Here is a 14764-nt window from a genome sequence, read left to right on the forward strand (position 1 = left end):
GTGACAGAAAACCGCAACGAAACACACGGTTGAGAGACAAATTGCTGCGTCGGAATATACTGAAAGATGATCGAATACCACAACGAAATATGCAAGAAATAAATAAAAAGGAAAATTATACAACAACACAATATAATACACAGTTAAGAGACAATATACTGCACCGAAATATAAACAGAAATATGATAACCGTAACAAAATACACGGCTAAGAGGCAGAATAATGAGAAGAGAAATATTGAGGAAAATTATCCGATACCGCAGACATTATACACGGTTATTAAAATCATACGTTACTGAATCGGAATATAAGGAAAACAAAATCTAATACCGCATCAAAATGGAGCAAAGATGAAGAGGTAGATGAAGTAAATATAAGCAGATTAGCGTTGGCGTTTGAGAGAAGCTAAAAAACAAAAGGAAATAATTATATGTAGCGGTGAATATAATTGAACCGCGTTGAAATCCAGTAAATGCAGAAACACCTGATGGGAGGTAAACGAATAGATAAAATTACTGCTGTTCGCTCGATTTAAAAAGGCGTAAAATTAATATATTGTTTGTATGTCATTGAATTCCACCGCGATACATGATTATTATTATTTCAGCTCATCGGCGGGAAGAAGAATAAAAAAATAAGAGAAAAAAAAACTTCTACTTTTACGGATGAAAACGAGGAAGAAGACAAAACAGCAAAGGGAAGAAAATTGTCACTCGAATAACTGACTCAAGAAAATTATAAAAAGAAAAGAAAAATATCAGTATCACGTCCCTTTCTACCTTTAGTGCATGATGAACACGAGGAAGAAAAAGCAACAGTAAATGGAGGAAAACTGTCACTGGAAAACCGCATAAAAAAAAGAAAGAAAAAAGAGAGAGAGAGAGAGAGAGAGAGAAAAGAAAAAAAAATCAAAGCACATGTTCCTTTCAATACCGATGAAGACGCGGAAGAAGACTAAGGAATAAATGAAAAAAAAGTCACTCAAATACTGTAAAAAAAAATAAATAATCGCTTCTATAAATGAACTCCTTTGAACATCCTCTTTCCCTCATTTCCATCATTTTTCATAATTTTCCACCATTTTTCACACCTCCGCGAGACAAAGCGTTGGCGAGAACAAGACAATCAGGAAACATGACTAGGAAAGGCGTTCGCTGATGATACTTTACGCGGCTAAGAGGAAACACAAAGACTCAGCGGAGAATAGGATCGATCGTGGGGCGTCGTGTCACGAAGAAGACGTATAAAACCAGCCAGCCATGCACGCAATACCTCACGTCGTACTACAACAAAAGACATCAGACTACCGTGGTGTTTCGACAAAGATGACAACAATATATACACCAAAACCAATGTGTTCCTCATCTTTTGTTTGACAGCTTTTACTTATGTTCAGTTCATGTTCTTCGTCGCTCTTAGCTCTCACAACAATTTTTTTTTCAGAGGCGGTGCTAAAAGTGCCCAAAACTCTAATGTCACGTGTTTTACTTACCTGTTGGGTGCGAGAGTGTCAGGTGAGCGAAGCGACCTTAAAGGAAATAAAGGAAAAAGAGATTAGAGGCATATAAGGAGGTCATGAATGAGTCTGAAATGAAGAAAAAATTAAATAGTAAGTGTGAATTGATACCAAGAACTTAAAACGACCATGGCGTCAGAATTAGTATTAGTATTTGTAATAGTAGTAATAAGAATAGTAGTGGTATTAACAAATCAAGCATTAATATTTTCAAACAACATCGTAATAGTATCATAATCGTCATCATCATCATCATCATCATTATCGGCACCAATGTAACCAAAAATATCATAAGCCAGAAACACGCTAAGAAACAAATATTATGACAAACTAAAAAGAAGAAGAAAAAAAGAAGAAAAAGAAAAGAAAAAGCGAAAAGGGATAATCAGGAAACATAAATAAGGAGAGTATCACAAGAAAAATGAGACAGAACGTAAATAACAATAATTACTCCCACGAAGACAAACAGACAGACACCGGAGAGGGAGGAAAAGAAACACAGACACACGATGATGGAGTGGGGATAATAATTCTTCGTGTACACTAACAGAGATTGACACGTACATGAATATTTACATAAACACACACACACACACACACACACACAGACCCCCTCCCCCCCCCTCCCCCTCCCCCAGCTACATACATACACACGAACACACACTGACAGACACCCGCTAAAGAAGGCAAATAAAACAGTTACACACACACACACACACACACACACACACACACACACACACACACACACACAAAACAGACAGGCGTATGAGCACTTGAGAGACAAACCAACAGAAGTAAAGAAGATAATAAAATACGCAGTTACACGAAATTAAGAGTGAACTTCATGTAGGAGTTAAAAAAAGAAATACACAGCGATCAAGACGGAGTGAAGACAACCTCCCCTCATTCCCGCTTCTCCCCCCCCCACCCCCCACATGAACACACAAGAAGGGATTACACTCACAGGAAGACAAGCGTAAATTGACACACCCGCCGGCACTCAGGAAGCAATAGAGACACTTAAAAGGTAAAAGTCCTCCCCCTGCTAACAGCCTCCCGCCCCGAAGAAAGAAAACCAAGACTTTCGAAGAGCGGGAAGACCATGACACTCGCACCTCTCGGGAAGACGAATCGAGTCATCACGGAAATAAGACCAAAAAGTAAACAGACATAAAACAGAAAGGAATATCAGAGGCAATAAATAAGTAAAAGCCAGAAGGAAAAAAACAACCGTGGTATAAGAAGTCGAAATATTACCTCTTCCTGTTCACATTGCGGCGATTGAGAACGAGATCCGATGCAGTTTGATATCGAAGTAGACAAAGAAAACAAATGAGCTTACCACGGTGTTTGCTTCTGTTTGTTACGGTGGGGATTTTGAGCAAGGAGGGAACTAGCAGAAGGGAACGCAAACAAGTACACGGTGAACACAACAGAAACACTGCAACTCAAGCACACTATTGGAGGCTTGCGAGTGCTTGTTCTCTGCCCAAGCATGCAACACGTCACTCAGAGCACCGTAAACAAACAAACAAACAAAAAGAAAAAAAACTGTATAGTGGTGAAAGACGTGAAAACAAATCCAGTACTTGTCTTTTTCTCTCTCCATTTCAATCTCTCATCATCTTGTTCTCGCTCTTTTTTTTTATTTCTTACTAGGATATGTATACGGTACGCGCTTCTGATGTGTGTTCGTGTAAGGAAATATACAAGAAGAACCGCGGGAAAAAGACGAAGTATAAAACAAATTGCAATAGATTTGAATTCGAAGCTAGTCGGCGATGATATAACGAAGTAGGAGTGGGCAGGAAATATGGGGGGAGGAGGGTGGGGAAGAGAAAAGAAGACTAGAGGGAAGAGGAGGAGGAGGACATAAAAAGATAACGAAGAGATGAAGGACGAAGACAAGGGTTGGAGGAGGAAGAGAAGTAAAACGAGCAGGAGGAAGAGAACGCAGAATAGAAGATAGAAAGAGGAAGAAGAAGAGGAGGAGGAGGATATAAGAAAATAAGGAAGAGATGAAGGAGGAAGACAAAGGTTGGAGGAGGAGGAGGAGAAATAAAACGAGTAGGAGGAAGAGAACGCATGATAGAAGATAGAAAGAGGAAGCAGAAAAGGAGGAGGAGGGGGAGGTAGAGGGGAGGGGTATTCCATCCTTCCCCGGTGGGTGTGTCTGGCGGTCCACATGCAATCCGGCAGTTTACTCCAATGACAATCCGCAATAATTACACGTATCGGTCCCCTAATTACGGATATTGGCCCTGCCCGCCCACTTCAACCCCCCCCAACCCCCCCCCAACACCCAATTCCCCCCCCCCCCCCCCGCCATAACGACTCCCCTTCCACCTTTTCCCTTCCCTAAGTCCTCACCTCCCATATGTCGACCACGGTGATACGTGACGCGGGGAAGAGGGAAGGTGATGGGGAAATATGGGGAGGAAGGGATTATAGAAGGGAGGGATGGGAGCTGGGGAGGGGAGGTGAATGGGGGGGTGAAGGAATTGGAACTTGGAGACGAGAAGGATAGGAGGGAGGAATGGGGAGTGGAGAAGGATAATAAAAGAGAATTGGTAGAAATAGGAAAAAAAGAAGAGTGGATAGAGAAGGAGGAGGAGAAGTTGAAGGAAGAGAAGAGGGTATAAAATGAAGTAGAGGAGAGTAATAAGAAAAGGCAATAAGCAGAAATATGAGAAAAAGGAGGAGGAGGAGGTAGAGGAGAAGAGGGAGAAGGAAGAATAGGAAAAGAGGGAAGAAATTGAAGGAGGCCTATTTCTGTTTCTTGTTGTTTGTTAAGCCTAAAAAAATAATAAAAATCAATGATAAAAGAAAAACTTGGACAAACAATTATATGAACGCTCACTGACCCACACACACACACGCACACGCACACGCACACACACACACACACACACACACGGTTTCCCACATAAATAAACACTCTGCACTATCATTATTTCCTCCGCCTCTAAATCATTTCCTCTCCCTCATAAACAACGGCCGCTAAACAAACAAACAAACAAACAAACAAAAACATGGAAGTGATATATATAAACAAAATCATGACCCACTTCCTTCCTATTTTTTTCCTTTCTTTATTTTTCTTTTACTCTTTTTTATCGGTTTATTTTCTTATTTATCTATCTATCTATCTATCTATCTACCCACCTACTAATTCACCTATTTTTTTTCTGTTTCTATCTAATTATTATTTTATATCTCTATCTATCTATCTATCTATCTATCTATCTATCTATCTGCCAATCTATATTTATCTATCTATCTATGCATCTCTTATATGTTTTTAGACTTGGCGTAACATTAAAATTATTACAGGTTCGTGAAAGAGTAAAAAAAAGAAGAAAAAAAAATCAAACTACCATCACTACCACCACACAACCACTACCACCACCACCACATAAACCACTGTTGCCATAATTGCCCTTTTTATGACAAGCTCCATTTAAGTGTTGCCAGATCCCTCGCCTCAGCCACCGCCGCCGCCGCCCGTAACCCGTATAGAGGAGGCGGCGTAAGTGACAGCCCCCCCTCCCCCCACCCGCCCCCCACTTTCCCCCTTCACCTCCCTCACTTACCCATTACACCCCATTACCCAGAAACCATTAGAACACGCTGCTATTTCAATGTATGTTTTTATTTTTTGTTGTTGTTGTTGTTGGTGTTGGTAATACTTCCGGCTATTATTTTTTTTTCCTCTCTCGATCTGTCGGTCTGTTTATTTCCCTTATTATTTTTTTCCTTCTTTTTTATGTTTTTTTGCCTTGGGTTATATTTTTGCCCCTCTTAGTTTTTTTTCTATTTACTTTATATTTTTGCTTTTCCACTCTTCTTAACATTTTTACTCTCCTCTACTTTTTTTTAACTTTTACCATTTCCAAATTATCTTTTTTTTTCTCTCTCTCTCTGGTTATCGTTATCTCTATGGTTTTCACTTATATTACTTTCTATCCAAAAAAAAAGGCGTTGTTGCATTTAAAACACGGTGTTCCATTGTGTAATTATTGCAAGTTGATAATAAAAAATGCGGTTAGTATTTAGATATTTTTATACATAACAAACCCTTCTAAATCTGTCTATCCTTGGGGTTCATCATCGCGCTGGATAAAAGTAAAGATACCACTAAAGAACTCCGTAACAAAATGCAAACGAAAACTAAAGACTCCTTAAATATGTCGACAGTTCGTATAAAAAGACAAACAGTACCGCCCAGTATAGTAATCGCACCTCTTGTTTACTTCCCCTCAAACAGACGCGGTCAACCTCTTCAACAACAGACAGCCGCCCAAGAAGAAGAGGAAGAGCCGCACCGCCTTCACCAACCACCAGATCTTCGAGTTGGAGAAGCGATTCCTCTACCAGAAGTACCTCTCGCCCGCGGACAGGGACGAGCTTGCGCAGACCCTCGGCCTAAGCAATGCACAGGTGAGTGGCGGAGGAGCGGCTGAAGGGCGAAGAAGGGTCAGGGAGGAGTAAGATGATAAGGAGGAGGTGAACGACAGGAGGAGAAGGTTTGGAGGAGGAGAAGAACGAAGAGGAAAGGGAGGAGGAGTAGAGGGATAAGAACGGAGAACAGGAGACAGAAGGACGAAGGAAGGGTTAGCGTGGAAGAAACAAGAGGATAAGGAGGAGGAATACGAGGAAGGAGAAGGGTCGGTGAAGGAAAACTAAGAAAATATGGAGGATGTGAAAGAACGAAGAAGGATTGGAGAAGGAGAAATAAGAGGATGGATAAGAGAGAGGAGAAAGGTGAGGAGGACGGATGATAGAAGACAGAAAGGATAAACAGTTAAGAGATGAGAAAAATATTTAAAAAAAGCTTACTTGCATCTGGATTTTTTTTTTTACAATGGTTAGTTCCTACGAGAAATACTTCGCGGTCTATAAGAAAATTAAGAAAAAAGTGAGACAATACAAATCACTACTCACATACATAGGTTATTTATTTACAGTGGTGAGCCGAGGAAATATAATGACCGGTAAACACAAACTAGCTGAGATAATATGCGAGTTCTAGACCTCTTAAGCTAATTTTCATTGACTATCAGGTGCTGTGACGCTGATGGGTACTAAAATTTCGGTAGCTTTATTTAACTCAGATCTAAAGAGAATATATCAATGTCGGGTGTCGGCTGGACTCATCATGAAATTACGCCGTCCACACTAACCATCACACCGCGCAAAAGACTTAGATTTGGTGTCGGGATGAAATTTTCGGGTTATAAGGAAGACTTGGGTTGGTATTTCTAGACGCAGCCGCCTCTCTCATCAACTATTTCCAAAGGCCGAAAAGGGGATCAGCCGGGTTCTAATGAGTGTTTCTGTTGGTTCATGGTACAGGAAAAGGGTTAAACTACCACCGGGATCATTAAACTGCCCCTAGAAATGCCCAAAACTCCTACGAAAGCCTTGTTAAATATGTGTGCTTAGGGGCCGAGATGTTTAAGAATACGGTCCTTGGTGTTGTCGATGATGTGGTGGTTGTTGGCGACGGTAATAAGTAAAGAATGAGCATGATCGGTGGTGTTTGGTGTCTGAGGAAATGAAGGCAAGAAGGAAACAGCAGAATATAAAGGAGTGTCATAACAAGTTGACTCTTAGTGAAACGGAACAGAATAATGAGCCGATACTTTACATTTATGTTTAGTTATAGATTAAAAAAAATATATAAATCTGAGAAGTACGCGCAACGACAACAATCTATATTTTTACTGACAACATAATCAACGAGTACATATTTTTATTTCATCTCACACGTTAAATTTAATAAAAAAAGGTTATATATAAAACTGCATATATCAAATTAAAGAACGCACACACAAAAAAACTGCCTATATCACATTCAGTAATACACAAAATACAACCTAGATTATAATAAAGAACACACACACACGCACACACACACACACACACAACGCACAAAAAACTGTATATATAGATCACACAAAAGAACACACACACACACACACACACACACACACACACACACATAACGCACAAAAAAAAACTGTCTATATAGATCACACCAAAGAACACGCACACTAACACAAAGCAATCCATCCCTCCACCGCACCCCACTAACAGCGCCGCGCCCTTGCCTCTCCCTTCGGCAGGTGATCACGTGGTTCCAGAACAGGCGCGCCAAGCTCAAGCGGGACATGGAGGAGCTGAAGCGGGACGTCGAGTGCACTAAAGTCATCTCCACCAACAAGAGTCTTCTGGAGGCGTCAGTCAACGTGGCGGCGCTGCTCAAGGTCAAGGACTTCCCCAGGATACCCATCACGTCCCTCCCCCAGCACTAGGGTCACGCCCCTCCCGTCGCCCACCCCGGGGAGGTCCTGGCGCGTTTGGGGCTCCGCTCTGACGCGTTCTCGGGCCACCGCCGCACCCCAGGGGACGACGGGAGTGAGAAAGCGCCTGTCCGTCTGGTGTTTCCTCACGGTGACGAGTATTGACTGACGGAGGGACGAAGGGAGAGAGGGGGAGAAAGATACAGAGAACCGCGTGTTTGGTGACGTGTCATTGAGGTAAAGAAAGGAAGCAAGACGTGTTAGCCCGAACATAGACGGTAGCAAAGATAAGAACTACAAGGAAGCGTCTATCCCTCTGCCGTGTCCTCCGCGGTGACGAATTCTTACACTGACGGAGGAAGAGTCGCAGGTTAGTGAAGCTCCGTTACGACAAAGAAAGGAAACAGGACACGTGCTGGGCCGACATGGGCGGCGGCAAAGCATAAGAGAATTCTAACTCACGGAGGAAGAGTCGTTTAGTGAAGCTCCGTTAAGATAAAGGAAGGAAACAGGACACGTGCTGGGCCGACATGGGCGGCGGCAAAGCATAAGAGAATTCTAACTCACGGAGGAAGAGTCGTTTAGTGAAGCTCCGTTAAGATAAAGGAAGGAAGGAAACAAGGCACGTGTTGGCTTGACAGGGACGGTGACACTGCATACGGGACGCGACGAGGCGGGTGCGTCTGTGTCTCTGTGTCCCTGTCTGTGTTGTCTGTCTGTCTGTCTGTCTCTCGAAGTGGCGGCGAGGGACAGGAGTGATATGCCTGTCCTTCCTACCTTCCTTCCTCCGTCTCTTTAATATGGACTTATGCAGGGACGGGAGGGAAGAACGGAGGGAAAAATGAGGAGGAGAGGAAGTGAAGTGGCGTGTCCTTCCGCCGAATATAAACAAAAGGCGGCAAAAGATGAAGTGATAAAAGGAAGATAACGAAGAAAAGGGAGACAAGGAAACGAGGAATCTAGTGACAGTTTAATAATAAGTCGAGTAAATACTGGAAGACAAACATGAGATAAGGAGAGTGAGATAACTAAGTACATATTCAGAATTAAAAAAAAAAGAGAGGAAGTAATTCTATGTTTCGAATCATTAAACACACACACACACACAAACAAACACACACACATAACACCTCTCGCTTCCCGTCTGATTATTCTTTAGACAGGAAAGTGACAGAGGAGGAGAGAGCTGTGACCTCCCTTTGCGTCCCGTCACTTGGAGGGTTGAGAAAAGACCGGCTGATAAAACTTCGACTTCCTTTACTTTTCCTCTCCCGCTAATCCCGAACGAACGCCGACGGTGGTGAAAGGGACGGGAAAAGGGACGGTGAAAAAGAGACAGTGTAAGACAGAACGTGATGAGCTGTGATGCGCCAGTGATGAGTGAGATTTGATGATGATGAGGAGGACTAGCGGAAAATGGTGAAACAAATACTTGAAAATAAGAGTGTTTTGTCGACTCGTTTTCTGATCTACCTCCCTTTATATTATTTCTTCCTCTTTCTCTTTTTTTCTGTCTCCAGCTAAACTACTGTCCGCCTTAGTCACTGCTTCCTCTTTCTCTCCCTTTCTTCTCCTCTTCCTCCTCTTGATAAAAAAAAAGCCGGGATTTGTTACACCGATATCTGTATTATTATTGATATGTTCAGTTACCTCTTAGTATATTATGGCTGCCAGTATCACCTCCTTTATCACTTTCCCTAACTCATTAAACATATACGAAGAGAACGCTTACATACGCTTTACATCAGTTCAGTGAAGAGAAACGTAAAGACAACTTGACATCCACAACGCATAGGTAAAATCTAATATGTTCAGTTACCTCTTCATATTGCTATCGGTCTGAACTCCAATGTCACTTTCCTTTTCATTATTACACATAGGGATAATACTAACTCTTTTACACGCTTTACATTAGTTCAGTAAAGAGTAACGTCAACACAAGACCATTGCCTTCTACAACAACCCAACTACAACACAGCTACTTACTTTTAAATTATTACACATACGTACAACATATTTTTTTTGCACACTTCACATCAGTTCAGTAAAGCGTAACGTAACGATCATCAGCTCCACAACGCCGCAACGCTATTAATGACCAAACGCGAGTGGAAACAAGATGAACGAACACTGCAATCACTTCTCTGTTTAAGCACTCTATTTGCAAACGGGGGAGAGAGTCTGCTGCATCTGTGTCTCCGCTCCATCCATAGACAATTTAGCATGTAATGATCTGTTGGATTACTTCCTTAACGACCTACATCAGTACCTGTGTTTGTTTTATGTTATTAGTTGAGGCTTAATTACCTCTGTCTCACCTGTCCCCCCTCCCTCCCTCTCTCTCATTAGTGCTTACAGGGAAGGGGGACAAGTGTTACGTGCACCTGTTTACACCTGGAGGAGAAAGAGGGTAGTTCTCTCTCTCACCTCTCTTTACCTCCCTCTCTCTCTCTCTGCCTCTATCTCCCTTCTATATACATTTACCTTTCTCTACCTCTCGCTTCCCTCACCTCAGTCTCTCTCTCTACAAATCTCTGTTTACCTTTCCTCCTCTTTCTCTACATTTCTCAACCTCAGCCTCTTCATCTAATTCCATCTCTACCTGTCTATACCTATTTTTCTTTCTCTTTCTCTACCTCTCTTTACTCCTTTCTTTACCTCTCTCTCTCTCTCTCCACTTCAGCCTCTCTTTCTCCTTCTCCCTACCTGGCTACGCTTACCTCTCTAATTCTACCTCTCTCTTTTTCCTCTCTTTCTCTTTCTCCTTTCTCTCTACCTGGCTACGCTTACCTCTCTCTTTTCCACTCTTTCTCTTTCTCCTCCTTCCTGCGTCCATCCCCTGCCTCCTTCCCTTCCCTTCCCGCTTCGGTCTGTGTACTGTTGTTTCTTCACAATACACACACACGAGATAGAGCCCGGTACTATTTATAATCGTCGCGTGATACCTGTCTATACCTTTCTACGATGAGCCTGTACAATATCCCTTCCTTGTAAAGAGCGACAGAACTATCTCTATATATATTAGCGTAGCGTTCGTATTCCCGTGAGACCGATACCTTATAGCGATGGAGTTTAGGCCAAAAATAAAACCAATAAAAAACACTATTACCGGTTTATTGATAATTATATGGAGGCGATCGTCGAGTCATTAGTGTAATCGTGCAGGGTGTGATCGACATTTTGTACGCAGGTTTCTATTTAGTACTCACATCAAGGGGAATATATGACAACTCAGGAACTTTGGACTGAGGTAATATATGGACTTCAGATACGTAAATAATTAGGGTAAAAAGATGCATTAAAGTGAGCTAAAACACTGTGCTAAAAAATAAAGAGCTGAAAAATGGGCTGAAAATTGGGCTGTAAATGGGCTAAAAATTGGGCTAAAAATTGGTTTAAAAATATTGGGGTGAAAAACTGCCTGAGAAAAAAAATATTGGGCTAGAAAATTGGACTTAAAATTCACAAACACTGACCTGAAAAAAAGCAGACAAAAACTTTGGGCTAAAAAAGAAAAAAAAATACATTAGGCCTACTCTGAAGTGTATATAAAAATTTGCAAAAAAGGATTCATATAAACATCCATTACTTATAATATTTTCTCTATCTTTATCACTATTAATTTTTTCACTAGTTTCTTTTTTTGTTCTTTTTTTTTGCTTATATGAGTACTAATAGGGACGATGCGTACAAACTGGCGAACACACCCTTGAAGAGACCCGCGCAAGTCAGGTCTTTCGCGTACTTGTCTCTGTGAGGCAGCCCTGTGGTTACCCCCCCCCCTCCACACCTCTCTCTCTCTCTCTCTCTCTCTCTCTCTCTCTCTCTCTCTCTCTCTCTCTCTCTCTCTCTCTCTCTCTCTCTCTCTCTCTCTCTCTCTCTCTCTCTCTCTCTCTCTGTCCTCCATTTTGCTCTCATCTCCTCCTCCTCCTCCTCCTCCTCCTCCTCTTCTTCTTCTTCCTGTGACATCATCTCTATAGTATGTAAGCTGTTGGTATCTATCGCTTTCTCTATCTATTTATCTATCTATCTTTCATTAATCATATTTTTTCTTTTTTTCTTTCTCTCTTTCTTGCCACCTCATATAGTCATGGTGTGTGTGTGTGTGTGTGTGTGTGTGTGTGTGTGTGTGTGTGTGTGTTTCTAAACTGAGAGCAGGACACACAAACATGGGGACAGCAGAATCGTATCCAAGCAGTCACACACACACACACACACACACACACACACACACACACACACACACACACACTCTCTCGATTTCAGCATTACTTCGCCTTAATTTTCCCTATTCAAACTCATCCTTATTTACCAAAAGCTCAGAAAATATCTCACATACTATAAATATTCCTACTCTCTATATCTTTCTTTTTCTTCCAATTTCCTTCCACTTCTTTTTGTATTCTTATCATTACTGTTATCATTATCATTATTATTATCATTATTATTATTATTTCGATGTACAAAGTGTAAAGGTGTGTTTATATAGCACGAGAAACGTTGTATATATTGTATGTTATGTGAATATGTGTACGGACGTAATTTCATTCGTGTAGAAACAATAAAAAAATGAAACTTAAAACTGCGAAGCTCGAATGCGTCTTATTTTATTGACCTTTTCCTCAAGGGGGTCGTTATGTTTTTTTCTTTTAATTTATGGAAGTTTTTTTTTACCTCCCTGTCGTGTGTGTGCGCAAGGTGTTTACTTTTTTGTTAATGAGACGGCAGGTGGTGAAGCCTCATAAATGACGTCACGGGAACAAACAGAAGAGAGGTAGATAAATAGACAGACTGACAGAAAGATAGATACAAACATAGATAGATAGATAGATAGAGAGATTGTATATGTGTTTGTGGTGTGTGTAATGTAATGAGTCATTGAGAGGAAGGAAGGAGGGAAGGGAGAAGGATGGAGGAAGGAAGGAGGGAAGGGAGAGGTATGGAGGAAGGAAGGAGGGAAGGGAGAGGGATGGAGGAAGGAAGGAGGGAAGGGAGAGGGATGGAGGAAGGAAGGAGGGAAGGGAGAGGGATGGAGGAATGAAGGAGGGAAGGGAGAAGGATGGAGGAAGGAAGGAAGGAAGGGAGAGGTATGGAGGAAGGAAGGAGGGAAGGGAGAGGGATGGAGGAAGGAAGGAGGGAAGGGAGAGGAATGGAGGAAGGAAGGAGAGGAAGGGAATTGGGATAAGTTTGTGCAAAAAAAAAATACAATTGAAAAAAAAACAGATTTATTGGGTGATTATGAGTATGAAGCCATCCTTGGAAGCGGGGGAGGGGTGAAAGGCTCATAGATGGTGGTGGTGGTGGTGGTGGTAATGGTGGTCGTGGTGGTGGTGGTGGTGGTCGTGGTGGTGGAGGTGGAGGTGGTGTGTGTAGCGTCGGCGGCAGCGGCTCAACGATGCTATTTATTCACATCCCACATATCTAACATTTATTCACATATGTAACATTTATTCACATATCTAACATTTATTCACATCCCACATATCTAACATTTATTCACAACTCTAACATTTATTCACATATCTAACGCTTATTCACATCCCACTTATCTGACTCACCAAACTCTAAGGCCACTGAACCGCGGTGAAATAGAAGCAGAGGAATGGACTGTCAGGAAGGGGTTGGCTATTCAGGTCTTTTTTTTTTCCGGCAAACTGTTGGAAGAGCAAGAGCTGGCTTTCCACTTTTTCTCCCTGCTCAGTTTCATTCTCGTTTCGTTCGCTCGTTCTTGTTTCCTGCTTTCTCTTTTTACCTTCTTTCCTCTTTGTCCTTAGTTTCATTTTGGGATTTTTTTTACTCCATTCCTTGCACTGTTTTATTTTTTCCACTCTGCTTCATGCACTCCGCGCTGATCCTGCATAGCGACAAAGCCCTCGGCGAAACCAAACAGCCTTCTCTTCTACCTTACAAGCTCAGGGCGAGGGTGGGGTGGGGGGGGAGAGTCTAGCAAAAATGAGTCCTCTTCCACAGTGCTATAGATTTAACAAACAACTAAGAATGAACGCGGAAGTATATATCAATGCCTTACCGGAAGCCAAAATTCGTGTTACATTAGCTTCAAAACGCACGTCACAAAAAGAAAAGCTAAGCAAACACGCCCTTCATCCTCTTTCCGCCGCGTTGTCTGCCACACCAAACAAACAAGGGTTCGAGTCCCGCCGCTGTCAGGTAAGTGGCAGCCAACACGCCCCGTCGGCTCCTTCAGTAGCGGCACCTGCAGCCACGCCCCGCATCATACACTGACCCTCGACAACACACCACCAAGGGAACGAGAGGTGGATGCTACGAAGATGAACACTGAGGCAACGCTTCTGAAGACATATCCGTAGCCTCATATAATCTAGGTAACAATATTCAGCTTCATTTCCATTCTTTTTAACGGCAGCAACTAACTACTACTACTATTATTACTACTACCACCACTACTACTACTATTGCTTCATGGTGTAAAGGTTTGTTATGCGTGGTGGCGGGAGAGATCTGTCAACAGGCTCACAGCTGATGCGATGTCTGACGAGCTGACGAGGCACACCGAACACAGCCCTGACGACACAACACGTCTGGCGGGCGGGGAGGAGGATGGGAGGACTAAGGATGGGTGAAGGGGGTCAGGAGTTCACTAAAGGGGGTGTACAGCAGTAAGGAGAGTATGGTGGGCGAGTGAGTATAGTTGTGTGAGTAGGTGTGAGTGAATTATAGATAGATAGATAGATAGATAGATGGATTAATACACAGATAGATAAAGAGAATACACACACACACACACACACACACACACACACACACACACACACACACACACACACACACACACACACACACACACACACACACACACACACACACACACACACACGGGTACAAAAATAGTAAACAGATATAGACAGGCAGTAAAAATGGATTAAATAAAGCAAACAGAGAGAAAGATTAACTGCCCCCA

At 42.2% G+C, this 14764-nt stretch overlaps 1 protein-coding gene and 1 long non-coding RNA gene across 2 annotated transcripts in view; one reads left to right on the forward strand and one right to left on the reverse strand.

Annotated features, from left to right (window-relative positions):
- Positions 1–12400, forward strand: part of LOC126997456 (homeobox protein Nkx-3.1-like) — a 22417-nt gene extending 10017 nt beyond the window's left edge. The window contains exons 2-3 of the mRNA XM_050858548.1: positions 5787–5959; positions 7648–12400. Of these exons, the coding sequence (XP_050714505.1) occupies positions 5787–5959; positions 7648–7836 (362 nt within the window). The 3' untranslated portion in view covers positions 7837–12400. The remainder of the gene's footprint in view (positions 1–5786; positions 5960–7647) is intronic.
- LOC126997457 (uncharacterized) overlaps positions 1–14764 on the reverse strand; it is a 229222-nt gene that overhangs the window by 100577 nt on the left and 113881 nt on the right. Inside the window, exon 3 of the long non-coding RNA XR_007752129.1 lies at positions 1493–1528. This is a non-coding gene — a long non-coding RNA (uncharacterized LOC126997457). The remainder of the gene's footprint in view (positions 1–1492; positions 1529–14764) is intronic.

This window comes from Eriocheir sinensis, chromosome 12 (genome assembly GCF_024679095.1).
Source record: "Eriocheir sinensis breed Jianghai 21 chromosome 12, ASM2467909v1, whole genome shotgun sequence".
NCBI lineage: Eukaryota > Metazoa > Arthropoda > Malacostraca > Decapoda > Varunidae > Eriocheir > Eriocheir sinensis.